The sequence below is a fragment of the Lissotriton helveticus genome, chromosome 7 (genome assembly GCF_964261635.1).
Source record: "Lissotriton helveticus chromosome 7, aLisHel1.1, whole genome shotgun sequence".
Lineage (NCBI taxonomy): Eukaryota > Metazoa > Chordata > Amphibia > Caudata > Salamandridae > Lissotriton > Lissotriton helveticus.
Genome location: NC_136068.1, coordinates 1,178,987,073 through 1,179,014,832, shown reverse-complemented (window position 1 = coordinate 1,179,014,832; position 27,760 = coordinate 1,178,987,073). Strand labels below are relative to the sequence as shown.

The following is a 27,760-nucleotide window of genomic DNA, read 5'->3' as shown; positions in this document are numbered from 1 at the left end:
ATATTCTGGTGGTAGTGGATCATGCCACCATGTTTGCTGAGGTTATTCTCCTTAGAACTTCCAGTGCTACTGCAGTGGCTAAGGCCCTCATTGGTATGTGTACCAGGGTGGGCTTCCCTAAGGAGGTGGTTTCAGGCAGAGGTGCAAACTTTATGCTTGGTTACCTGAAACACATGTGGAAGGAGTGGGGAGTGACCTACTGGTTCAGTACCCCTACCACCCACAGTGTAATGGCCTTGTTGAAAGATTTAACAAGACCATGAAAGGCATGATTGGTGAATTCCCTCAAAAGAATATGTGATGCCTTACTTCAATGCCTGCTATTTGACTACAGGTAGGTTCCACAGAAGGAAAGTGGGGTTTGCCCATGTGATCTTCTATCTGGTCATCTTGTTAGGGGACCACTGTGCCTTGTGAAGGAGTCATGGGAGAAACCTCGCATTGAGCCTAAGCAAGATATAGTGGACTATGTGCTTGGCTTCTGCTCCAGGATGGCTGAATACATGGAAAAAGCCAGTAAAAGCCTTGAAGCCAGCAGGAGCTCCAGAAGCAATGGTATCACAAACAGGCTATCACAAACAAGAGGGGCAGGGGCTTGGTAAGTCCAGCATACAGGTCCCTAGTAGATATAGCAAGAAGAATAGTATGCAGTTACTAAGAAGGGCATGGAAGGGGAAGAGGGAGGGAGGGCTAATGAAGATGGGGTGTTCCTGGTCTAGTATGGAAACTATAGATGGAATAGCTCCAATAAGGAGCAAGGGCCCTCACACACCCCGAAGGGTGTCCTGCTTCATCATAGAGCAGCTCCTCGTTGGGCCGGCGCTGCAAAGACCAACAGGCCCCACATGGGGGCTCCTTGCCGGAGGTCTTCTCTGGTTTCTGATGTGAAGCTAAACTTCGGGGTGTGTGAGGCCCTTGCTTCTTATTGGAGCTATTCCGTCGATAGTTTCCATTCTAGACCAGGAACTCCCCACATCCTTTTCCGCTTCTTCCCTTCTTAGGAATCACAAAAAAGGCTGCTATGGTTGAGTTCCAGCCAGGGCAGGAGGTGTAGGTTTTGGAGCATGTGGCTCCTAGGCCTCTCCAGAATAAGTGAGCGGGCCCTACCCTATCCTAGAAAGGTCACCAATCTGGTGGACCTTGTCTCTGACAGGAACCTCAAGAGGGTCATCCACCTTAAACCCTAATATGACGGGGCAAATGTGACCATGCTCATGGTTACAGATGAGGATTGGGAAGCGGAGAGTGAACCTCTCCCTGACCTCTTGTCCAACAATCCAAAAGATGGGTCAGTGGAAAGAGTGATCACAGACACACTCCCTCCCTACCAGAAGACTGATTGCAGGCAAGTCCTAATTCAGTTTGCTGCACTCTTCTCTTTGACCCCTGGTCAGACTAGCTGATTTACCCATCCTGTGGACACTGGTGAGAGCCTTCCTGTCAAGAATAGAATTTACAGGCAGCCTGATCATGTGAAAGAGATCATCAAAGCTGAAGTAATCAAGATGCTGGGGGGGGGGTGATGGGGGGGGCTAGGTGGAGCTTGACCTTAATGGCCGCGCTGTAGTCCGGCTCCCGCCGTCCCGGGCGGATTTTCGCACATAACCCCCATCCTTGCTACATTCACTAGCCTAAAACATCGCGGAAGGGCAGAGGAACAATCGCTGCTGCAGCGGGCCAACTTTGGAGGCTCTCCGACGCTCTGGAGCGGAGTGGTAGGCGACGGTTGCTAGCGGCGAGACCGAGGGTCGAAGGGACTGGAGCGCGGGTCGGCGGCCCCCACCTATGCGAGGTCGGGGATCTACAGGCTTGACCGCGTCGCTGCCGGGATGGCTGCGAGCGGGGAACCGCGAGTAAGATCGGCCCAGGGAGGACGGGCATCTGAGGCACAGCTGTGAACGGGGCCGCTGGAGGAGCTGCTTGGTGCATCGGTGAGCCGGTAGCTGCGGAAGGCGCGGTGCGGGAGGCTGGGGCCTAACACTTGCAGCGGAGCACCTGGGCATGACGCAATCGGAGGCGGTAGAGGTGATATCCTGATTTTGGCAAAAGCGCCTGCTGGGGTGAATTGCGACTGAGACCCCTAGACACCGGTAGGCACCAGCCTGAAGCGGAGGCGCTGCGCACCCTGGCATTGCGAAGTCGTCAGCTGGCCGTCATTTTGTACCGCTTTGATCGCCATTTTGGGAGAGAACTGCTGTGGCCTATCTATAGGCGGCGACGGGTTGGGACAGCGATTGATCATTTAGTGGCTGCCACAGCTGACCCTTGGGATCGGGAGGCCGCATTGTGGGTTTGTGCTGCGCCTGCTGTCCTGAGACCTGGAATAGAGAGGAGAGACGCCCGGATCTGGGGAGCTGCAGCGGACAGCGGAGGAAGACGGCGAGACAGTGTAGGTACCCCTGCTGCGGCCTCCACGACATAGCCACGCGAAGCGCGCATTGATCCCAAGGGCGGCGCAAAATGGGGGGTACTGAGCCCAAGCAGGTAAAATTATCCTTTGATGCCAGAAAGGTGGTTGGCTCCTGCTCCAGAGATCATACTGATCCGGATCCCCCGGAAGCGCGCAGGGATGATTGGAAAGCACTCCTGATGGGCATGCAACAGAGCCTTACCTCTATAGACTGCAAAATGGACGCGATGAATACCCGTTTGGACAGAGTGGTGGAGAAACTGGATCAGCACGAGGAACGACTTACGGAAGTGGAACACCGAGTGTCGACATTGGAAGACGGGACGAGCACCGCAAAGCAACACATACTGCAGATGGATAAGCTCTTGAAAATCATCACAGATGAAAACGAGGAGTTGGAAGCCCGCTCCCGAAGAAATAACGTGAGAATACTTGGCCTTGCTGAATCGACCAACACGGGTAGGATGGAGGACTTCATGGAACGCCTGATGGGGGACTTATTCGGCAAAGACTCTTTTTCCGCTCACATGTCTATTGAAAGGGTGCATAGATCCTTGGCGGCGCGACCCCCACCTGGGGCCCCTCCGCAGCCGGTGATAGTAAATTTTTTTAACTATCGGGATCGCGACACTGTGTTGCGGCTGGCCCGAGAGAAAGGGGAAGTGCGCTATGACAACACCATCTTGCCATTCTACCCGGACTTTACACAAGCAGTGCAGGAAGCCCGCCAAAAGTTTGTGGAGGTCAAGTTGCAGGCCAAAGAGATCAAATACGCCATGCTCTACCCTGTGAGATTGAAGATCAACCATCGTGGGAAACAACACCTCTTCAACACTCCCCAGCAAGTGGAAGACTTTCTGAAGGGGGACCGCAGCGCCGAATTAAGAGACGAAGCCACTCGAAGACGATCCAGATCCCACTCGCCCCTGTCGGACCCTGGATGATGGCGTGCCCCTGTGGCAGCGGGCGACAGTAATTATGGACTGTAAAGACTGCTGACTGCTGTTCCGAACTGGTGATGTATACACATTGTTTGTTTAAAAGTTGAAAATGACATTGTCGCCTGGGCACTCGCCGTCGTCCCGTCTGTGTCCTCCGAGAGTTCGGGGGGCCTGATGGGGGAAATAGAACGGTAGAGTGAAGGACGGGAGCCCCTAGCGGTCCCAACCGAAGGGCATTCCCCTGATTAAGTGTTTGAAATCGGGTTGTTGGGGGGGGGGGGGGGTATGGATGTTATTGAGTTGGATGGATGGAGGGGGAGGGAGGGAGGGAGGGACATTCCTGGGAAGTTGGGGGGGCCAGTGTGGGTGGGGGGAGGGGGGCCAAGGGACAGCACAGGCACACAGGCGGGTTGAGCAGGGCGGATATGATAGCCACTGGTTGATAGAATCGTGTATGACACATGGCCCATAGTACTGATCGTCAGACCGAACTGCATGTAATGACATGGAATGTCAGGGGGCTCAATAACCCTAGAAAGCAGAGGCAGGTATTGAATTATATAGAGAACCATCAAGTCCACATAGCCTTGTTACAGGAGACACACCTTCCCCATGGTGGGACTTCTCCGTTTGCCACAAGCTGGGCCTCTCACAGATGTTTCGCTTCCTACTCCAGCTATTCCAGAGGGGTGGCTATCCTCGTCAGAAAGGGGGTAAGGTTTGAGCAGGCTGGAATGGACACTGACACCGAGGGGCGATACTGCTTACTTTGGGGGATATTGAACTCTCAAGATATTGTTATTGCGAATTATTATGGCCCTAATATAGATAATGTGCACTCCCTTCTTGAACTGAGAGGCAAGCTTACCACGCTGGGAATCCCCTATGTGAGCTGGGGGGGGGGGGGAACTTTAATACTGTTATAGACCCTACAAGTGACCGTTCCAACACAGTACCAGCACACTACACTATTGCACAACGCACGCTGCAGGAGATGTTGGAGACGGAGTATTTACTAGATACTTGGCGACACCTCCACCCTGCTAAAAGAGAGGGGACACACTACTCTGCAGTGCACAATACATCGGCTAGACTTGACTGTGCTGGTGGCTAAGGGTATGGTGCAATGGGTAGGCAAAGCAGTGCACCTGGACCGAACCTGGACCGAACGTTCTCGGACCATTCCCCGGTAATTGTGACACTGAATCCACCGGTTGACCTTTCCCCTTTCCTGGGTTGGCGACTGAATCCGCGTCATTTGCATGATGTAGTTGGAATTGGATATTAAGGATTTTTTTGCTAGAAACATTGACTCGGTGGACAGCTTAACGACGGTGTGGGAAGCATTTAAGGTGACAGTCCGTGGGTGGTGCATCGCCAAAGGGGGGGGGGGAATACTTAGAGACCTTAGGCGGGATCTAAACAAACTGGAGGGGGAACTGAAAACACTGGTAAGGGACATTGGAGCTGGCAGGCACTCAGGGGAACTGCATGCTAAATTGAGAGAGAAAATATCTGAATATGAGGCAGCAGCAGATAGGGAGAGCAGATTTCGAGGGAAACATCACGCGGCTCGGGTGCATGGGGAGGGGGATAGGCCGGGTAAGGCACTGGCTGGCGCGGTACGGGCCCCTAGGTTTCAGAATTATGTAATGGAACTGGAAGACGAACAGGGAGCGGTGCGGAGAGATCTCCCAGGCCAAATGGATATCATGGTGCGATTTTATACAAAACTTTACACGTCACATAGGGGTGCCCCATTAGGTCTTAGAGGCTATCTAGAGGACATAGCTCTGGCATGGCTTGGAGACGCACAGCGCAAGTTCTTGGCACATGATCTGGAAATCGATGAGATTACGGAAGCCATCATGACCATGTCGTCCGGTAAAGCACCGGGATCAGATGGACTTCCTGTGGATTTTTACAAGGCGTTTGCACCCACCCTTGCACCCATACTTAAAGCTGTATTCTACGAGCCTCTAGAGGAGGGCTGTCTACCAGCCACCATGAGGGAAGCACAGATAATGTCGCTACTAAAGCCTGGCAAGACACCACTCGTGTGATTCGTATAGACCTCTATCACTCCTCAATAGCGACACCAAAATCCTGGCCAAAGTATTGGCAACGAGACTTAATTTACTTTTAGAACGGCTAGTATTACCTGACCAGGCAGGCTTTGTACCCCATCGGGCGACAGCTCACAATTTGCGCACTCTCTTCTCAGTCCTGCAAGATATTGATCCCAAGAGTGTGGCGGTGGCGGTCTTTCTGGACGCCACCAAAGCGTTCGACTCTGAGGAATGGGACTACCTGATGGGGGTATTACTCCATATGGGGATGCCCTTTTCCTTTGTCTACTGGATTCAGCTACTATACACTCAGCCATGTGCCAGAGTCCTCCTTAACGGCTCTAGGTCTGCGAGCTTTGCAGAGACCAGGGGCACGAGGCAAGGGTGTCCACTCTCCCCAGTCTTATTTGACTTGGCGATAGAGCCCCTTGCTGCGGAACTCCGATAGCATCATAACCACAGAAGCATCATATACCCGACCAGACAGCTACTAGTATCGCTCTATGCCGACGATATTACGTTGTATGTCCACAAGCCCCAAGATAATCTCAACCCAATACTGCGGGAAATTTCCAAGTTTGGGGCAGTGGCGGGGGTGAAAATAAACTGGAGTAAGTCGGCGATATTCCCTTTGACCGACCAAACCGGACCTCACCAGCTAGATTACCCCCTGACGTGGGAATCAGACGACTTTAAGTACCTGGGCATTCAGGTCACCAGGGACAGGGACGCTCTAATGAGGCTTAATTACGGACAGGCCATGGATAAGGTGACCGATAACATCTCCAAGTGGATCAGACTACCCCTCTCTATGGCAGGGAGAATATCGCTGATTAAAATGAACATACTTCCGAAGTTCTTATACTTATTTATAAACATCCCATATCACCCAGGAGCCTTTTTTTTCAGTCGATCCATTCACAGTTGGTACGTCTTACTTGGGGGGGCAAGCAAGCACGGCTGAAGTTAACTACACTCATGCTTCCATACCGACTGGGAGGGTTTGATGTCCCTAATTTTGAGCAGTATTATTACGGTGCGCAGGCACACTTCGTGGTATACTGGTTTCACCCGCCCCCGTATATGCACCACCTTGCAGTTGAGGATGGATACATGGCCCCTGTCCCGACGACTGAGTATGTGTATACGCCTTCTAAGATGTGGAACGCAGACCCCTCTACGGTGGACTGTACAGTCCGAGCATGGAATTGGTTAGCAAAAACGGAGGGTGTACAACTGATGTACTCTCCCAGAGTGCCACTGCGCCATTGCCCACTGGTGCCGGCCACGGGTGAAAAAATCTGCCAATGTCTGCTTGACAGGCTGAAGCTGGGGACATGGGGAGATCTATACCTGGGAGGGAAATTTCTCACAAAAGAACAGTTTTTTGGTGATCAGGCATACTCTTTCCTGTACACGCGCATTAGGCAAAGTGTCAGAACCCTAACTCTGGAGTTTTCGCAGGAACAGGAGACATTAACGTCCCTACATTTAATGTTGCAGCCCGAGGCCCCTACACATGTTGTTTCCCTGCTATATAAGTGAGCATGTTGCGCCCCTCTGGCTCATTCTGTTAGGGCTCGCCGGGAATGGGATGCTGATCTGGACAGCCCCCCTACGGATGAGCAGTGGGAAGCGGCTTGTCTCCAAACGGAGGCTATATCTAGCAACTGCAGGCTTAAGTTGGTACACTACAAGTTCCTTCACCGACTATACCGTACCCCAGTGAAACTGCATAGGATACGCCTTAGAGAAGACGATAGATGTCTGCGGTGTGGGAGGGAGGGTGCAGACCTTATGCATTTGGCCTGGAGATGCCCGCGTGTAGCTATCTTCTGGGAGGAAGTATTCACAGGAATAACTAGTATGATTGGCATATCGTTGTCTCCGACTCCCTGCAGAGCTCTATTGGGATTCGTCGAAGACGTTAAAACACCGCACAAACAATACCTGGCACTTAGTATCCTACTAGCGAGACGACAGATAGCTTGCAGATGGGGTAGAGGCAGAGCACCCAAGTTTAAGGACTGGCTCCAGGACATGTCCTTTTGGCAGGAATACCTACAGGCATATGCAGAACAACTACCACTGCAGTCGCGGCCTCGTGACATATGGAGGCCCTTAATTACCTATCTGCTACAGCAGGGCAGCAATGAGGGGGGACCTGTAGGTGGCACACAGGAGGAATGAATGGGAGTGGCAGTGTGACGGATGTACGGATATCTGAGTGGAGAGAGGGGGAGGGGGACGGGAGAGGATGGAGTGGAGGGAGGAGAAGAGGAACAAAATGGACAATTGGTAGAACGCCAAGAGACATTGCCTCGCTTGACGAGTGGACTCCTGAACATTGGCTGAAGGACACAACTGACTTGTTGCCTTTTGCTATCCTGAGTGTGCGGGAAGGGTGGAGGAGGTGACGTTGATAGGGGGGGGGGGTGTCAGGATAGGGAATGTTAAGGTATAAAAGGGGATGTATTGTAGAACGAATTGCTGCAGTTGAAAGTGTATTCCTTCTCTTTATGAGCAATAAAGGTTTTTGAAACTAAAAAAAAAAGTAGTCAAGATGCTGGAATCTGCAGTCGTAGAGCCATCTAAGAGCCCCTGGGCCAGCCCATTTGTCTTAGTCCCCAAACCTCATACCCAGGGTGGTAAGAAAGAAATTAGGTTTTGTGTGGTCTCAATGTGGTGGCCAAAACCAATGCATGCCCAATTCCAAGGGCAGATTAACTTATTGACAGGTTGGGTGCAGCCAAATATCTGAATACCTTTGTCCTCACATTAGGGTACTGGAAGAGAGGTCTGACTCCAGGAGCAATAGAAAGATCTGTATTTTCAACCCCAGATGGGCATTACCAGTTCACTTTGATGCCCCTTGGTTTTAGAAATGCACCTGACACTTTACAAAGGTTGGGGAATAAAGTCCTTGCTGGATTGGAATCCTTTAGTGCAGCATATCTAGATGAATTGCTTCCTTTAGCTCCACCTGATCCACCTTGGGATGGTACTTGAGGCTCTGAGAAGTGCAGACCTTACTATCAAGTCAAGCAAGTGCCAGATAGGGCAGTGAAAACAATGAGAGGAAATATATGGCAAATTACAAATATGGGCACAGAAGGGGCAAAGCAGGCACAGAAACTGGGCAAATACAGTGAAAACCGTGGAACAAAATGGCAGAAAAAGGAGGAACTAACAGGTTCTAAAAAGGTCAAAGCAATGAAAAGGTGAGTTAGAGCAGTGACACTGGCCCAACGAAAGAAGGCAGTGGTAAGTAGTCAGAAATGAAAAAGATGTTGGAGTAAATGCTGTTCATTAGCCAGTGGCAAACCCAAAAGGGAAATCGAGAATTATTGTTGCATAATCTCTGCTGGATGTTTATTTTACTTATGTACGTTTTTGGCATATCGTGTAAGTATGTATATATATTTTTTCCAGATCTTAAATAAGAATTTGACAAACCTGTTGTGTTTTATTTTACAATATTTTTAGGTAAAGTTGAAAGCAGTCCAGGGCCTGAAATAAATAAACTTCGAACCCCAGAGAAAAAAACACCAGATTTAAAACAGGTTTGTTAGTAATGATTTTTTTTTGTATGGCCACGTTATGGGTTATGTCACTCACTAGAGAATTTAAAGTAGGTTTTGCTTGAGCTCAGTCCCTTTGGACAAAAATCTATTTTGCAGTTTTTTTAATCGTTCACTGCTGTTTTACATCTCTGAAAATGATACTTGGATTATTTTTGTCTGAAATTCACAATTGTACCAAATGTATTTGTATTTTAAATTTCATGACTGACATTTGAACCTATTACTTGAATCGCAACCCACTGATCAGCTTAATAGATGAGCAATCTGAGGTAGGGTTATGTTTATCTCAGACTGTTGCAGGGATTCTGCACATACACAGAACTCTGCGCAGGAACATGGGACCTAGGTGTATAGGAGCTAATCCTTCCCACCACCTTAATGACCACGAACCCAGGACCAACTAGCTATAGTGTCTCACCCGTTCTCCTACACACTCATGAAGAAGCAAATGATTAGACACCCCAGAACACAACATTTCCGTATCTCTCAGGAATCGCGGTAAGAAGAAGCACCTTTTCGCTCACACTTATGTACATGTCCACAATAAGAACTGACTGAAACACCAATATAGTGCAAAATGTTTAAGTCAACTATTTTGTTCTAAAACGCAGTAAAATGCACAAACCTAACACAGTTAGCATTGCAGCAAGGCCATATATCATAAAGGGAGATGTTGTCATGAAGACAGGGGATAAAGGACTTTAGGGCCTAACCCACCCTCCCCTTGGTAAGAAGAAGCTTTATTATATAATAGATCTCTAGGCTTTGTCAGCAGACCCCATGCCTTAGTGCCTAGATGGTATATCTACATCATATTAACCACATGGTTCTTCTCCATGGAAAGCTCCTATTCCAGGTGTGTGTTACCTAAACATGCATCCCCCATAATATCAAAGCACGAGTTTCCAGCAGCAACTGTATCTTATAGAGACATCTAGCCGCAGATTCCTTAACTTAGAATATCCCCAGGCGTCAGACTGTATCCGGTAAACTTTTTCCCCAGCAGTTTCTCTGTCCGCCGTGGGGCAGCGTCGCCCAGCTCCGTCCTGACTTCGTCCACGGAAGTGACGTCAATGGAGCCATATAAGACCACCTGGCATGCTGACATCAGTTTTCTTTTTTCCCCGCGTCCCAACGCAGATCAGGAGTTTAGCAGTTCCTCAGGCCTGTTTGTTCAGGCCTTCACAACGCCTTTCGCGTCTGGAACAGTGTGTCGATGCCTGCGGGCTTCAAATCATGTGCGTCCTGTTCACGGCAGATGTCAGCAACGGATCCACATGAGATGTGTATGTGCCGGCAGCTGAAGCTGATGCCGAAGTCCCTGTGGGAACGTCTGATCAAACTGTTGTCTGCCTGGTGTCCCGGTCAGAGTCCTCGCTTGCCAGCTTCCGTCTCTGGCGGAAGGATCCAAATGGCAAAATTCTTCCTCCCACGCTGAGGTCTCTGCTCGAAGTAGATTCCGGAAACGTACCGGGGACGTTGTTTGCCTGCCTCTGGTAAGCACCGGAAGAAGTCACGGAGGTCGTCGACCTCGCACAAGCATGACATCGAGGGCCGCCGCTCCCGGTCTTCACTGGACGCGAGCCCTTAGGAGTTGACCCCCACCTAACCACCATTTCCTGGTGCTGGGGCGACTCTGACCCAGATGGAGCCCTATTCCAGGGCTCTGCAAGCCTTCTTTGGGTCACCCCTTCTCCCTGGCACACCTTCGGCCCCCACAGTCAGGGTAGGAATACAGGTCTGGGGTTCGCTGGCGGGTTAGCCCTCAGCGCCTATCGAGTGTCTTGACTCAGATTCAGGGGTCGCTGCAACATTGCGACACGGCCCGGATGGGTGTCCCACTCTGACATCTAGCCCTCCTGATGTGTCGTGTCCGGATGTGGCTGCAACGCGGAGTTCGACTCCAAGTCGACTTCGTTCCTCCCCGCAGGCTCCTGTCTCAGTGGAGGTTGAGTCGACGCCGGTCCAATGCCGGGTGGACGAGTCCTCTAGGGAGGTAGTCAACGCTGTGCTGACATCGGGCGACGCCGGTTCTGTCCCTGGCTGTTTCTCTACTGGAGGATGTGACCCCTGTGGGTTCACCGCCCACAGGGTTTTTTCCATGCTCCACGGAGCAGGGGCCCATGGGGCACTGGCCGGCTCATTGTTCCACCGGGCCTTTGTAGTTGAGTGGACGGATTAGCCTGCAGCCTCCCCCAATGGATGACTTGCTGTCTCTCCCTCGCATGGCCACAGAGGCTAGCGTAGACTTTGTGAGGGCAGTTAATAGAGCTGCACATATAGTACGGATGCAGCCACCCTCTGTCTTCTTGCCTTAGGATCCTTTGTTGGATCTCCTTCACCAGGGCACAGTGGATGTGGAGCCTCTGCTCTTTTTTGGCAGGTCCTTGTATGATGTCCTGCTGGAGACTGGGGTCAGACCCTCATCGGGTGACCCTGTGACCAAGCTGTTGAGCATGGCCAACGGCCGGCTCCAGATGACCCTGCCTTTTTGTCCCTTCATCCTAGGGCTCAGGTACTGATAGTCCAGGCTGTGTTTCCTTCCTCTCCTCCACCGTTGTTTCCTCCCACTCAGGAGTCTAGGTGGTTGGAGTCGTCTGACCGCCGTGTTTTTGCCTCCACCAGCTCCGTCCTTCGGTCCCTAAACACGACCTGCTTGTTTGCTCAGGCTACTTCTGCCCTTTGGGACTCCGTCAAACTGCTCCTTCCCTCTTTACCGGAGGGTCCTCGTGCTAACCTGCTCCAGCTTGTTCGAGATGGCGCAGTTTTCATCCAATCGACAATGGACACCACTGAATCCGTGGGTCAAGCTATGGCCAGCTCATGTGCCTTGCGTCACCATGTTTAGCTATGCGATGGCACTTTACCCGAAAATGTTCGGGAGCGACTCAAGGATTTGTCCTGTGACGGGACCCTTTCGTTTGATGAGCATGCTGACTCGGCGGTCCGGTTTCTCCTCTGGATGTACGTGACTGCCTTGTTTTTTAGTCTCCTATGGTGGATTTGTATTTTCTTGTGATGGTGTCATTTTGTTTTCCTGATTTACGTCTCTGGGTTCAAGAGATTTCTTCCCAGACAGACTGTATGACTGTTTAGCCAGGTTTTTCCTTCCTTTGATGCAGCTGGGTCAGCGGTTTATGTGGTTCTTTTTTACCTCTTCCTATGAGCTTGTATCAAGAGGTGTCCTTGGTTATTACCCAGACGGACTGCGGCTTTTCGCTGTTTTGCCCTTTTCTTGTTACAGCTGGCCAGCTGTTTCTGCATCTCTATTTTAGTCCTCTGTCTAAGAGCTCGGCTCAAAGAGGTGTCCCTTGCTTTTATAGGGATGTGCCATACCCTTTTTGGGGTACTTGTTGGGTTTTGTGTAGCTGCTCTTCCTGGCTCGGGAATTTTCTACTGCCCTTGCGGAGTCTTATTCGGCTACTTCTCTTTTGTTAACGCTCAACCTGCTGTTGTAGGTCATCCCCTCCAGTGAAACCCGCGGGGTTGGTGCGGTTCTCTTCTGGGGGTTTTGTGTTGTAGTCTACGGTTGGTTCGTAGTTCTTTCTGGTCTCTGTGGAGACACTCTGTGTGTACACACAGGTTATGTTCGCAGTTGCAAGGTGCCGGCGGTGTACCTTCCGTCCCTGTCTTGGCTGCGTTCTACTCTCACTTTTTAGTGAGGGGAAGAGCTTACATCTTTTATGACTCAGGCCCTGTAGGGTTTTTGTTATGGGCAGTGGAGTTTCCACTAGCTACGTTTCTGCTGCCTGTTACCTTGTGACCTATTTCTATATGCACTTCCCTGGCAGGGACTTCGGTCCCTTCGCAGAGGTTCTGGTCCTTCCGCTTCTGGCCTCGGCAAATGTTTTCTGATTCACTATGGCCTAGTGGTTCAGGGCTGTCCCTCTATTTCCACAGCTCTGTGTTCTGCTCCAGGTATTTCATTAGTTGTGAGTTGCCTATCCTAACTAAAGGCACTGTTGCTTTCTTTTGTGTATGTTACGGTGCAAGTATTCTTCATGATATTAGTTATTATACAGTGTCTGCATGAGACTGTTTCTTCCCTTTTTCTGACAGACCTCTGTCTGTGTATTTCGCACTCCTTCCTTGTGAGTGTGGTGGTCAGTGTCCCCGCCTGTTTCACGGGGGGCCACGATTCCGTTCCCGTCAAAAGGGATGATGTCGCTTTTTGGCCTTCATTTATTATATATATATAATGTATATATATTATAAATCCAACAGTTGCTTAGCGATAGAGCCCGCGCCTACTTGCAATGGCGGGCCGTGGCATGGTCACCAACCCTCGTAAATCCAAAAAGCAAAGCGCTGTCTCAAGTTTTCAAAGACAACAAGTCTTGGGCCATAATTTCTTCAAGCTTGATATTTATTTACAGCAAGGTCACCCTACGCGTTTCGGAGCGTCTGATCCTTGCTCATGAGTGGGCAAGGAGCGCACGCTCCTAAACGCATAGGGTGACCTTGCTGTAAATAAATATCACGCTTGAAGAGATTATGGGCCAAGGCGTGTTGTCTTTGAAAACTTGAGACAGCAATTTTGCTTTTTGGAGATATATATATATAGATATATGTGTGTATATATATATATATATATATATATATATATATATATATATATATATATATTACCTTCTGGCGATAGCCAGTAGGTATATATAGTTAGGATTGTTTTCCTTAGGGAAATCGCAACATTCTATTGGGAATAACTTTGGCGCCGGTGGACGAATCTTCGCGAATGTCTCAAAGAAGATGGCCCTCTCCGCTCTGCTCCTTCCCTGAAAGTTTGGGGGGGATTCGTCAAGCGGGGGCCGAGATGAAAGGGGGGTCCCAAAACGTGTTTTCCCTAATGTTAATTTCCATAGGGCGGTTGGACTCACTTTTAGCCCGAACGGCTGAATGGTTTTCGACCAAACTTGGCAAACTTGTAGGGACTGGTAGCCCGATGTGCCTTTGCTATGTCTCAAGATATGTGCTCCAGTGGATTTTGAGTAATTTAGGTTCAAAAAAATATATATATCTATAGCAGCTTACCCGTGAGCTCACCTGTACGCTTACGGTACGCTTACCGTACGCGTACCGTACGCGCACGTACGCGTACCCCTACGTGCACGAGCTGCATGCTGATTGGCTGCCACTGTCTGTCAACACTCTAAAACAGAAATTGTGGGCAGTCATCAGTGATGTCATTTGAGATGTCATCAGTGATGTCACTGACCATGTCATGAATGATCTAATATGTGACATCATCAGCAGTGGATTGCGGGTGCGCGAAATATAGTTAGTACAACTAACTATATAGGAGCAATTTCAATGGTTTTGTATGAGTAAAATGTCCAGCTAACTATAACACCACTGTAGGAGAGTAGGGTCTGCAATCCTATGATCACCCAGATTTTTGCTTTTTGCTTCACTGGTTTACGACTTTCCCTGGCTGTGGGCCTGCTAATCAGACCCACAGCCTAGCTGTTCTCTCTAATCCAAATTGTACCCAGGTACTGAATTGGCACTGGGCCCTCTCAAGTCCCTGTACCCAGGGCTGAGGTGCACCCAGAAGTCTCCCAGGGGCTGCAGCATGTATTATGCCACCCCTGGACTGACTAACTAAATCTGACACAACTGGCTGCACGACAGCTGGGGCAAGGTGGTGTAATCACCCTTTGCTTTAGATATAGTATTCCTATATCTAAACCTAAATGGACACACAGATCTCCTATCAGTCACTCCTATGGCAGGCCTTAACAATCCTGAAGGCAGAGTGCTTGGAATCGTATGAGATAGTGCTCTGGCATGAGCTGAGCCTGTCTGCGGCTTTCGGGATCCATCCCTTAGCCGTTTCCATGATATCGCATACCATATACTCTTAAGTGCATTATAATCCTCACGGTTATATGCCAACTCTGGTATCGCTTTATCAAAACATGTCGAGTAAGGTGTCATACGAATTGGAATACTAACCCCTCGCCAATTCTGGCGACGGGGTTAGCATTCCACCCTTCTAGAGGGACACGACATGGATGTAACCTGTAACCCCGGTTAAAGTCAAACAGAGCCTTAGCTCCACAAAATGGATGCTGCCACCGAGACACAAGTCTGCCCTCCTGCTGCTGGGAGTCCTCCCAGAGCAGGAGGCAAGGACAAAGGGTTTCCTGCCAGGGGCGGTGCTAGCACCGTCCCAGACAGGATTTTGTGTATCCTAGGTAGGCAGGGCTTCAGAGGAAGGTGACTGCAAGTGGCACCCCGGTGCTCACTGTGCATAGGCCGGCTGAAACCAGTTCCAGGGGCACTCCAGCCCCTGGCCTGGGGAAAGCCCGCCAAAGGAGAGGGGTGTAACCACCCCCCTCCTAGTCCCACCCATAGGGCAGGACTTAGTCGCGTGCCAGCCCCTTTTTGCAGGATAAAGGTAGGAACTGGCCCCCTTCCAAATCAGATCATCTTTGAATCCTGAAACTACTTTCCACGAAAGGAACTCAAGACTTCTTCCCAAGATTCTCCCTTGTGACTAAGGAGTAGTCACCCTGCAGCAGCAGGCACCAACCAAGCATCGCGGTTTGTTGCCAGTCTCAACCTTCGGATCAAGACTGCTCCAGCACGACGAGAACCGGCTTCCCTGGCACCTCTGACCTCAACCTACATCATCAGCCCAGCTGTGATCCGTGGGTGTGACGAGACCTCGAGGGACCGGCCATCTTCAGAACTGCACGGCGCTTGTCCAGCACGACGCCTGAGTGACCCTCGACTGAGTGCCTTGGGGTAAGAGAAGCCCCGACCCTGAGCAGCTCCAGCACCGAAGTCCAGCCCCCCTGCATCCACGAGATCGGCGTGGGGCCCTTCTGCTTTTTGCTGCTCACCGCGTTGTCCAGGTCGCTTGCCCGTTGGCTAGTGGCCCCCTCACGACGCTCCACGACAACTAACACTGCTGGTCTGGTTGCTCCAGACTAGCCCGTGCTCCCCTCCAAAAGAGGAGCACCCTGGACCCTCCTGGTCCACTCAAGACGCCATTTTAGGTCCACCGCGTGGGCCTTGCATTTGCCAAGACTTGTTGCCCAATCCTGGGTCCAGCGACGTCGACAGCAAGTACCTTCGTGGGACAGCTTACACCTCCATCCTGGTCGCCGACAACGCCTCCTGGTCCGAGAGACTGCAGAGCCCAGCAGCGCCCACTCACCTGACTGCGGTGACTTCGCCCGGTGCCATCCTGGTGCCCACTTAATCACTGGCTAGTGATTCAGAACTTGGTCCCCTCTGCTTTCAGGTTTTCTTCTTCCCTGATCCAGGCTTGGATCTCTTCGAACTTTTCTTCACTGGCCGCCTGCCAGCAACTTCTTCTTCAGGCTCCTGGTCCGTCTACGTGGGTTTCCGACGCAACTTGAACCCTATGCAGCCGCAGCCCCTGGGCTAGGTAAATCCAGCACTCCGGTGCCCCAGCATAGTCCAACACTCCAAGTGTTCGGATCCACTCCCGTTTTCGTCCCAGCTAGTCGGTTTCGCCCGAGAACAGTAACTGTGTGAATTCTAGCTTCCATAGACTTTGTCCCGCATCCCGCGTGAGAGTGCACACTCTGCACCCGAGTTCCCTAGGCCTCCTGCTAGTAATCTAAAGGTTCAGTAGTCCAGTCCTAGCGATCCCAAAGCCTCTGAGAATCGTTACTTACCTGCTAGTAATTCGCATTCCACTTTTGTAGTATATGGTTTTCCGTGCCCCTCGGGCATTTGTGTAAATTGTGCGACTTGAAGTATTTTTATAAGAGTTTTGTTGTGTGCTTAGCTCCCTGTCTCATAAAGAGCCAGGGTAGTCTTGTTATAAATAAATACACTGTTTATTTTCATAACAACTTGTGTGGTGTCCTTTCACTGGGTGTTCAAGGGGTAATGTGATGGTAAAACAGCTGGCTTAACACGCCCTCTAGAGTCTTAGCCTTAGACTGCTCGTATCCATGCTACTAGGATAGCTGGTCTATAAGGTTGACTTACAACCAATCATCAATAAGGGTTGTTTGGACTGATACATAGTGATCACTAGAATAGTGAGCACTGCATATCAGGCCAACTTCTCACAACCACTAAAACTTATAGTTTTTTGAGTGAATTTCAAAGGTTTTTTAAAAGCTAATTCCTAACTATATAACTCCTGAAACCTATGGTTTTTTTCAGTGAATATATATATATATATATATGTATGTGTGTGTATATATATATATATATATCTATCAACAACTCGAACCAACAACTCCAGCAATCCTCCCTCGAGCAGGACTCCACCAGAGAAGGAAACGAGAGCCGACCCAGGCTTAAGGTGAATAATTTATTTTGTTTTTTTCTTCGCCACCAGCATACCGTTTCGGCCTGCCCAGAGGCCTTGGTCACATAACGCTATAGAAGGAGCAGTTCATTTTTAAAGTGCAAGTGCGCGCGTCACTTTGTTACGTGATTGGTAGTTACAATAACCAGCATGACTAGACCTGGAAAAAATACTGGGTATATGTTGCAATTCACAGTAATCTATACACCATTGTATTCCTTAACTCATGATAAGACTTGATGCAATAACACAAGTTTTTTTAAAATACAAAGCAGCATAATAGAGCAAACTTTATACAATGCCATATTCATAAAAACATATGTGCAAAAATGATCAAGAGAATTATTTCATTGTCATTGAAACCCTCATTTGACTTTAATCAATCATGATTAATACACAACGATTTTTTTAAAATAAAATCAAACAAACAGGGCTTTATGATGATACGACCCAAGTGGGTAAAATCAATATCATGTAAGGAATTTATATCCCCCTGTATTTCCATAGTTAAGCTGCCAATAAAGTGCAAGATGCATTTTTTAATCAGATCGAAAACAAGGGGGTTTCTTTGAAGATATGACCCAAGTTGGTAAAGTCAATATCGTGAAAGAAATCCATGAACCTCCCTAGCTATGCTACCAATAAAGTGCAAGGATGCAATGTAACAATAGTGAACAAGGAAAGTGCAATAACCAGTGCAAACAATACATACAAAAGAACCAATTCTTCAATTTAAAAAAAACTGTTAAAATCCAAAATAACAAGTTTGCTAAGACCACTGAACTGTACACAGGATAAACGAGAAAGCATGCGCATCTCTGTCACCTCGCAGGGAAAGTTTTAAACACATCTATTATCCCAATGAGATGGAGTATGGTGGGACCATACGACTGAACTAGGGAGGAAGAATCAGAGCAACAATAAATAGGAAGCTAAAGACAGTTATAAAAGTCTACACTGGTGTTAAGGCCTAAGGGGGATTTGCAATCTAGGTCAATTATGTACCTAGTCTCAAGGGCTCTTAAAATCGCCTCACGATTCCCTCCCCTCCTGAGGGGTGGAACTGCGTCGATCACGAAGTACCTCAACAGCTGACTTTGATTTCCATGGTGGTCTTTAAAATGACATGCGACTGTGTACGCGGTGTCACCGGTATTGATGGCCCTTATGTGCTGGAATATCCGTTTGTGAGCCTGCAGCTTGGTACCACCCACACAGCGCAGGCCACACGGACACTCCAGCACATACACGTGAGCTGTTTTTGGATCACACGGGGGACATTAGAGAATGGTGTAATATATTCTGTTCTGTTCACCCCGTGTTTGCAAGCCTTGCACGTAGAGCATTTTCTGAAATCTTTGCTGGCCTGAAGCCAAGAGGTGTTAGTTAATACCTCCGGGCTAGATTTTACCAACGCATCACTTAGCGAGCGTGCCTTTCTACACGAGATTTCAGGTCTAGATGACATAAGATTGCCAATCACTGGATCATTGCAGACCAAGTTCCAATTTTTGGTGACAATTTTACGGAGAGCTTGGTACTGCCGATTATATGTCCGTTCGAGTCTGACCGGTTGTTTGGCACTCTCAGATTCTGCTAGTTGGGATTTCTTATGCAGCAGAGCCTCTTTTCTCAGGATAGAATTGACCTTTCGAATAGTCATTACTACGGCAGTTCTAGTGTAACCTCTGGCCAGAAACCGTGCCTTACTGTCCTGCTATGCTAACCTACATTGAACCTCAGTGCTGCATATCCGTCTGATCCGCAGCATCTCCCCATAGGGGATACTGCGGATCAGATGCGCCGGGTGATGACTCTTGGCATGCAGCACTATGGTACCGGCTGTAGGCTTTCTGTAAAGCACTGTCTCCAATTTGTTGCTGTGGATCAAAACCTCTACATCCATAAAGCAAATTCTTTCCTGGCTCATGTTATGGGTAAAGGCAAGATTGAAAGAATTCACATTAAGTTTGTCAATGAACTCTACAGCCTCCTGCTTGGTACCCCCCCATATCAAAAACATTTCATCGATATAGCGGTACCAATGTACCACATGCTCAACTACCATTTCATGGAACGCGGCAAAGAGGACCTGCCTCTCCCAGTAGCCCATATGCAAACAGGCATAACTGGGAGAAAAGCAGGCCCCCATGGCCACTCCCCTGATCTGCTGAAAGTATTGGTTGTTAAACATAAAATATTTGTTGTGGAGTCAAAAGGAAATCATCGTGGTTAGCATTTTATTGTGTTCACACAATTGGATTGGCCTGTTACCCAAATAGAATTGTATAGCTCTCAGACCGTCCATGTGCTGAATACTGGTATATAAAGCTGAAACATCCAGTGTGACCACCCAATATTCAGCTTCCCACTGTACACTCGCCAACTTTCTTAAAAAAATCGCTAGAATCTTGTACATACGATGGTAACATTTTCACAAAATCCTGGAGAAACAAGTCAATGTACAGGGTGACATTTTCCAACAATACACCCCTGGCTGATATTATTGATCTGCTGGGGGGATTTGCAATGTTCTTATGAATTTTGGGCATCACGGGAAAATCATTTTTAAGAAATTTAAACTCATCGAGACTTAACAACCCTGCGCTCTTCCAACCCATCAGCAATGTATTCAACTCGCTCTGAGCCTTCCTAATGGTGATGATAACACTGTGTTTGTAACACAAAGCATAAATCTGAAAGAGACACGTTAGTATTAGATTTCTTACCTTAGAATATCCCCAGGCGTCAGACTGGATCCGGAAATTTTTGCGTAGCTGTACCCTTGCGCGTCGATAGGCGTCGTCTGCAGCTCCGCGTCCGTCGTCGGCGTCGTGGGCGCCGTGATGACGTCGTCGAAGTACTTAGACGCCGCCTCCGCGTGCTGACGTCAGTTCTTCTTTTTTCCGCGCCAGCAAGCGCAGATCTGGAAAAAGCAGTAACCCTTAGTCAATTTTTGACTAACTTTTTGGATCGTTTTGATCATTTCTTGAAGTCTATGACTCTGATCGGTGCCGTAGGGATGCCTGGCTTTAAGCACTGCGAGGATTGCGACTGCACGATGTCGGTCACGGATCCTCACCACCTGTGTCTAACTTGTCTAGGCGTCGACCACGATGACAAGGCCTGCTCCGACTGCCGGGCCCTCTCTTCGAAAGCCAGGCGGGAGCGGTCCCGCAGGCGACTCGAGCTCCGGCAGTCGGTCCCGCGCCGCGAGAGGTCCCGGTCCCACGGGAGGTCGAGGGACAGGTCGCGGGCTCGGAGCCACCACAGTTCCGAGAGTAGGCCGCACTCCTCCAGGTCGGAGTCGTCGTCAGGTAATAAGCTTGGAACCCCCGAAGCTCGCGCGATGCGGCCGGGGGTTCGGGTGACACCACCCACGCGGCTCCGTCGGAGTCGCGGGCGCCGCGTCCAGCCCCACACCTTCCGGTCCCTGGGCTAAACGCGGTGCCGGAGGAGATCGAGCGCTTCCTCATGGCCATGAGGAAACTCTCTCCTACGACGGGCCCCACTCGTCTGGGACCTCTAGTGGGTCGGGGGCTTCGGCCCCGATGCCGTCGGGTGCTTCGGCCGCCGACGCCTTCGGGCCCGGCGCCGCTAGGCCCCACACTCCCGATGCCGCCGGTGCCTTCGGGCCCGGCACCGCAGGGTTCAGCGGCCCCGGCGCCGCCGGCGCCTTCGGGCCCGGCGCCGCGGGACCCCGCTAGACCTTCTTCGGGATCTGGGTCGTCGCCGGTGGACCTTACGACCTCCCCGGCGTCGGACCATCAGGTGTCGCCTCCGGCGCCGTCCTCGGGCGGTGCCGTCCCCGGTTCCTCCTTCGTTCCTGTTCCGATGTCGGGACGGCCCCGATGGGCGCCGCTCCAGACATCGTTTGGAGAGTTTCACTTCTATGAACAGGCCCCATTGATTGAGAACGCTGAGTATCAGGAGATGGGTGGTGAAGAGGATTGGGAGGGGTCTGAGGACCCTCTGACCCGAGAGTGTCAGTCTCATGAGGACTGGGCAGGAGACCTTTGGGAGGCCAGTGGCCTGGACACCTCTCCAGACACTGGTTTTGTCTCCCCTCCTACCGTGGCTTCGGAGGGGGGGGCGATGCAAAAGGGGAGCAAATCAAACACTCACCCCCAGTCAACTGATCTGGGTTTAATCCATCACCATTCTTTAGTTCACTCAGCCACCCCAGTATCAATCTGACCCTGAGCCTCATGGGTAGATGGGGCAACCTACAGTGTGGTGTTGATGAGGGCTGCAAAGGCCTTGAGCCTTGAGCTCCCCGTCGCGGCCGTGAGGACTAATCTCCTCACTGAGGTCCTTAAACTGCAAACAAGCTCGGCCGAGCCTCTGCTGCCCTTTAATGAGGCCTTGACCGACGTTCTTCTGGGCACTTGGTCCAAGCCCGCTACGGGTTCGCCCGTAGATAGGAACGTGGCCAGGCGCCACCGCCCAGCCAAGGGCGACCCATGTTTCCTGTCCACCCACCCCACTCCCGAGAGCCTGGTCATCCAGGCCTCCAATTCCCAGACCGCATTCCCGTCGGCTCCGCCGGACAGGGAATCCAAGAGGTATGAGCAGTATGGTAAAAAGATCTTCTCATCCCTTAGTCTGGGACTGCGGTCTTCCAACACCGCGTGCCTCTTGGGCCGTTACACCCACTCTCTGTGGGATACGGTTGCGGAAGTGCTGCCAGAGTGTCCGTTGGTAGTACGGGCCAAACTCGGCCAAGCCCTTGTGGAAGGCCGGGAGGCAGCCAAATATTCCATCCGGTGTGGGCTGGATACCACCGACTCGCTAGGTAGAGCGATGGCAACGACGGTGGCGGTCAGACGCCACGCCTGGCTGAGGTCCGCCAACTTCTCGGCAAATGTCCAGAACACGTTGATGGACATGCCGTTTGATGGCCGTCGCCTCTTTGGCAACAAAGCAGACCATGCGCTTGAGCGCTTTAAGGGCTCCAGGGCTACGGCCAAGTCCTTGGGCCTCTCGGCCCCGTGCCAGCAATCGGCTGCTTTTCACTCCTTTCGTGGCCACGGAAGGGGTGTACCCGCACGTGCTGCCAGCCACGCTCCGCAGGGCAATACCCAACGCGGTGGCGGCCGTGGGAACCGCCGTCCTGGTGGTAGGGGTCAACGGCGAGGTCAGTCCACACCTTCCCCCGCAGCATCTGCCTCAAAACCCTCCTAGTCCGTGCTTTCAGGCCCATGTGACGCCAGTGGGGGGCAGGGTTCGCCATCACCTCCTCCACTGGCGCACTGTCACATCGGACAGGTGGGTGCTGCAGATCGTCCGAAGGGGCTACTCCCTCCCCTTCGAGGCGACTCCTCCAGCCATGCCAGTGCAGAACCACCGTGTATCGGGGGATCATTTGCGACTTCTGCAGGAGGAAGTTACGGCCCTCTTGGCCAAGGGGGCCATCAAGCGCGTTCCTGGGCCAGAAGTAGGGTGTGGTTGCTATTCCCACTACTTTCTGGTATCCAAGAAGGGCAAAGGGGGCCTACGCCCTATCTTGGACCTCAGGAATGTCAACGGCTTCCTCCGGAAGGAGAAGTTCAAAATGCTGACACTGGCTCAGGTCTTAGCTGCCCTGGACCCAGGAGACTGGATGGTAGCGTTGGACTTGCAGGACGCGTATTTCCACATGCCCGTTCTGCCGGCCCATCGACGCTACCTGCGGTTCACGGTTGGCCACGAGCACTTTCAGTTTACCGTGCTCCCCTTCGGCCTTACCAGCGCCCCACGGGTGTTCACAAAGGTGATGGCGGTGGTAGCAGCTCATCTGCGCAGGTTAGGGGTTTCAGTCTTCCCCTACCTCGACGACTGGTTGTTGAAGGCGGGCTCGCCCCAGACAGTCGTCAGCCACCTCCAGACTACGGCAGATCTCCTGCACCGGCTGGGGTTCTCCATCAATGTGCCAAAGTCACACCTGTGCCCCTCTCAGAAGCTCCTTTTCATCGGAGCGGTTCTTGACTCGGCGCGGTTTCGGGTTTATCCACCCGAACAGCGGATCCGGGATATTCAGGCTCTGATTCCCATCTTTCAGGCGTTCTCCCGGGTCTCGGTCAGGTTGACGCTGCGGCTTCTGGGGCTGATGGCCTCCTGCATCCTACAGGTGCATCACGCCAGGTGGCGGATGCGGGCTCTGCAGTGGGACCTGACGTTTCAGTGGGCCCCGCATCAGGGCAACCTGTCCGACCATGTCCTGATCTCGGAGGGCACTGCGAGACAGCTGCAGTGGTGGCTCACGGACCGCGATTGGGTCAGCGGCAGATCCCTCTCCCTTCCCCAGCCGGAGCACGTAGTTGTGATGGACGCGTCCCTCCAGGGCTGGGGAGGCTCACGGACCGCGATTGGGTCAGCGGCAGATCCCTCTCCCTTCCCCAACCGGAGCACGTAGTTGTGATGGACGCGTCCCTCCAGGGCTGGGGAGGCTCACGGACCGCGATTGGGTCAGCGGCAGATCCCTCTCCCTTCCCCAACCGGAGCATGTAGTTGTGATGGACGCGTCCCTCCAGGGCTGGGGAGGCCACGTGGGAGAGGCGGAGATCAGAGGCCTCTGGTCTCCGGCGGAGGCCCGGCTCCACATCAACCTGTTGGAGTTACGGGCGATTCGTCTAGCACTGAAGGCATTCCTCCCCTCTGTCCAGGGGAGTGTAGTGCAGGTGTTCACAGACAACACCACCGCCATGTGGTACTGCAACAAACAGGGCGGGGTGGGGTCGTGGACCCTTTGCCAGGAGGCTCTGCGCCACTGGCAATGGCTGGAACGCCAGGGCGTGACCCTGGTGGCTCAACACCTGGCAGGTTCTCTGAATGCCAGGGCGGACGAGCTCAGCTGTCGGTGCATGATGGATCACGAATGGCGTCTGAACTTGGACGTGGCGCACGGCCTCTTTCAGCAGTGGGGAGAGCCTTTGTTAGATCTATTCGCCACCGAAGAGAATGCGCAATGACATCAGTTCTGCGCGTTGGAATTTCCAAGGCGGCACTCGCTCGGAGACGCTTTTAGTCGCGAGTGGAGTTGCGGTCTGTTGTGCGCCTTTCCGCCTATACCACTTCTGCCCAGAGTGCTGAAGAAGATCAAGCGCGACTGGGCCCAAGTCATCCTTGTGGCTCCGGACTGGGCGAGAAGGTTCTGGTATCCAGAGCTACTCAGTATGTCAGTCGATCCCCCGGTTTGTCTGCCTCTTCAGGAGGACCTTCTGTTCCAGCAGCAGGGGACGGTCCTCCACCCGAACCTGTCCAGTCTCCACCTCCATGCTTGGAGATTGAGCGGCGACAGTTGAGGCCGTTTGACTTGCCTCCTGAAGTCTGTAACGTCATTCTGGCAGCCAGGCGTTCCTCCACAAGGTCGGTATACGCCTGCAGACTAATTTGCATATAGCCAGGTTCTGAGCTGGGATGGGGCAGTGAGCTAAATAACGGTGATGGATCAAGCCCTGATCTTTGGACTGGGTAAGAGTGGTCTGCTTAATTCAGACACTCTGTTCATCACCACCCCCTTTTCTGAATCGTTTTTGGCCACTATAGGTGTGGCAGGGTATACTCAGACATGAGTCCCTTGCTCACTGCTCCATCAGGATTCAAGCAAGCCGGGCCGACAAGGCTGAAATGCCAGAAACCGGTCCCCGGTAGCTTGTCTCCTTTCTGGTGAAGAATTGGCTTGGTAGTTTGGTCTGCCCTGTTCCCATGATGCACTGGGCCAGGGACAGACTAATTTGCATATAGCCAGGTTCTGAGCTGGGATGGGGCAGTGAGCTAAATAACGGTGATGGATCAATCCCTGATCTTTGGACTGGGTAAGAGTGGTCTGCTTAATTCAGACACTCTGTTCATCACCACCCCCTTTTCTGAATACGCCTGCAGGTGGAACAGATTTGTGGCATGGTGCACAGCAAAGGCTGTGGATCCTCTTGCTGCCCCCCTCTATGAGGTTCTTCTCTTCCTTCTTTCTCTTGCCCAGCAGGTCTCTGCTCTAGAAACTATCAAGGGCTACCTTTCTGCCCTTCCAGCCTTTCTGAGGCTGCTTGATCAACCTTCTTTGTTCAAGTCCCCTATTGTAAATAGATTTCTAAAAGGCATCACACACACATTTCCTCCTGTTCTGTTTGTGATGCCTCAGTGGGACTTGAACCTGGTTCTTACGTTTCTGATGTGCGCTCCTTTTGAGCCACTTCACAACTGTCCTCTCCGCCTTCTTACTTTGAAGACTGCTTTCCTGGTTGCCATCAGAGTGAGCGAGCTCCAGTCCCTTTCTTGTACTCCACCTTTCCTTTCTGTCCATCCGGACAAAGTGGTGTTGCGTACTAAGTCATCTTTCCTGCCCAAGGTTGTCACGGGCTTCCACATCGGGCAGTCTATCACCTTGCCAACCTTCTTCCCGCCACCGCATCCCTCTAAAGAGGAAGAGCGGCTCCACCGTCTGGACCCAAAACGTGCGCTCTCATTTTACTTGGATCGCACACGCCAGTTCCGGGTGGACGACCAACTCTTTGTTGGTTACGTGGGCGCTAAGAAGGGGAAAGCGGTGCACAAGAGGACCATCTCCCGGTGGATCATCTTGTGTATCCAGGCATGCTACTCCTTGACTAGAAAGGAGCCCCCTGTTGGATTGCGGGCTCATTCCACCCGAGCCACGGCGACTACAACTGCCCTGGGCCGGGGTGTGCCCTTACAGGATATCTGTCAGGCAGCTACGTGGGCATCGCTGCACACGTTTGCAAGACACTACTGCCTGGACATTAAAGTCCGGAGGGATGGCTTCTTTGGCCGTTCCGTCCTCCAGGACTTTCTGGTGTGATTATTGGTTCGCAGACCCACCACCGGGGTTGGTATTGCTGGGGTATCTATTCTAAGGTAAGGAATCTAATACTAACGTGTCTCTTTCAGATGCACAAGTTACTACTTGTGTAACGATATATCTGTAAGAGACATTAGTAAGTATTAGATTCTTTACTGACCCACCCATCCTCCCCGTTCTGCGAACCGATATCTAGGGTTAGGGTTGTCCCCCTTTCAGGGCCCTAGTTTCATTGGCACCAGTGTTGGTTTTTTACAAGGCTCAGCGCTTCTGGCGCGGAAAAGCTGTGTCTAAGAACTGACGTCAGCACGCGGAGGCGGCGTCTAAGTACTCCGACGACATCATCACGGCGCCCATGACGACGGACGCGGAGCCACAGACGACGCCTACCGACGCGCAAGGGTACTGCTACGCAAAAATTTCCGGATCCAGTCTGACGCCTGGGGATATTCTAAGGTAAGGAATCTAATACTAACTAATGTCTCTTACAGATATATCGTTACACAAGTAGTAGCTTGTGCTTTAGTTGGAGGTAGGCTTCCTCCAAATACAGAGCGCGTGGCCAGAGCAAGACATTTCCTCCTTTGTCGGCCTGTCGAATAATGATGGTGTTGTCTGCCTGTAATTTCCTAACCAAGTTGTTGTATTGGATATTGTGAGCCCCAAATCTGTGTTTATTCTTCAATGTTGAAATATGGAGTTTCTTGATCCCTGCTGTTATTAATTCATGAAAAATTTCAATGTTATCATACAACATGAGCGGTGTGAAAGTTGATTTGGGTTTGAAGTTTGTCAAACTTGGTGAATCCAAAACCAATTGTTCCTCCGATGAACCTGTAGGTGCAACTTCATTATGTAATGCTGTCAAATCTTGAAATAGGCCTAAGTCTCTGGCAACCAACCCCGATGTTGTTTGATCTGAAGGGCTTCCTGTCTTTTAGAATGGTATTTACTGCTCAGAAACTATTACTTTAATTTCAATTTGCGAGTATATTTGTATATGTCGATTCTAGTCTTGGCATAATTGAAATTAATCGCGGGGCTGTATGTGAGTCAGAGTATTCTGTGTGTCACCGGCTTACTGGTTTCCCTTTGCCGTTTGTTCCTCTGGGTATGGTTGGCCGGTTGACTACCTGGTGATTCGCCCACATCGCTTTGTAGCCGCATGCGTGCTGTTGGTAATCCCATTTTTTGGCCCATTTCTTGGGTTTTTCTTTAGCTGTAGTGTGGTTCTTACGGTACACTCTTGTCTCCTTCTGTGTATCCTTCATTCACATACCTATATCTCCTGATAGTCATGACTCAGTTTATCTCTGCATGGTGATATCTTTTCCCTTCTAGTTCACTTTTTGGCTGTATGCTCAGTGGGTATGCTCTGCCGATTGGCATACAATCTTCACCCTTTTTCTGGGACTCGGTCTCTGGAGGATCCTTGGGTTCCGGTGCTCAGTTACCGTCTTTTTGCTGAAGTTTATGAACTTTCTTCAGTTCTGCAACTCCCTTTCGGGTGTCTCTTTTCGTCCCTGCCTGGACCTTGGAGTTCTGATAGATACATCTGCCAGTGGATTCCTCACCTTGTGAATATCCCCTGCGCAGCAGCCAATTGGAAACTTTTGTAGCTCTCCGCGCTGGCGAGGTCTTGGACGACGTCACTGAGAGT

General features: G+C 51.1%; 1 protein-coding gene across 4 annotated transcripts in view; it reads left to right on the top strand.

The window, feature by feature from the left end:
* Positions 1 to 27,760, top strand: part of HELZ (helicase with zinc finger) — a 1,775,655-nt gene that overhangs the window by 1,534,707 nt on the left and 213,188 nt on the right. For all 4 annotated transcript variants that reach the window (XM_078654323.1, XM_078654320.1, XM_078654322.1 and 1 more), the window contains exon 27: positions 8,907 to 8,983. In XM_078654323.1, coding sequence (XP_078510449.1) covers positions 8,907 to 8,983 — 77 coding nt within the window. The remainder of the gene's footprint in view (positions 1 to 8,906; positions 8,984 to 27,760) is intronic.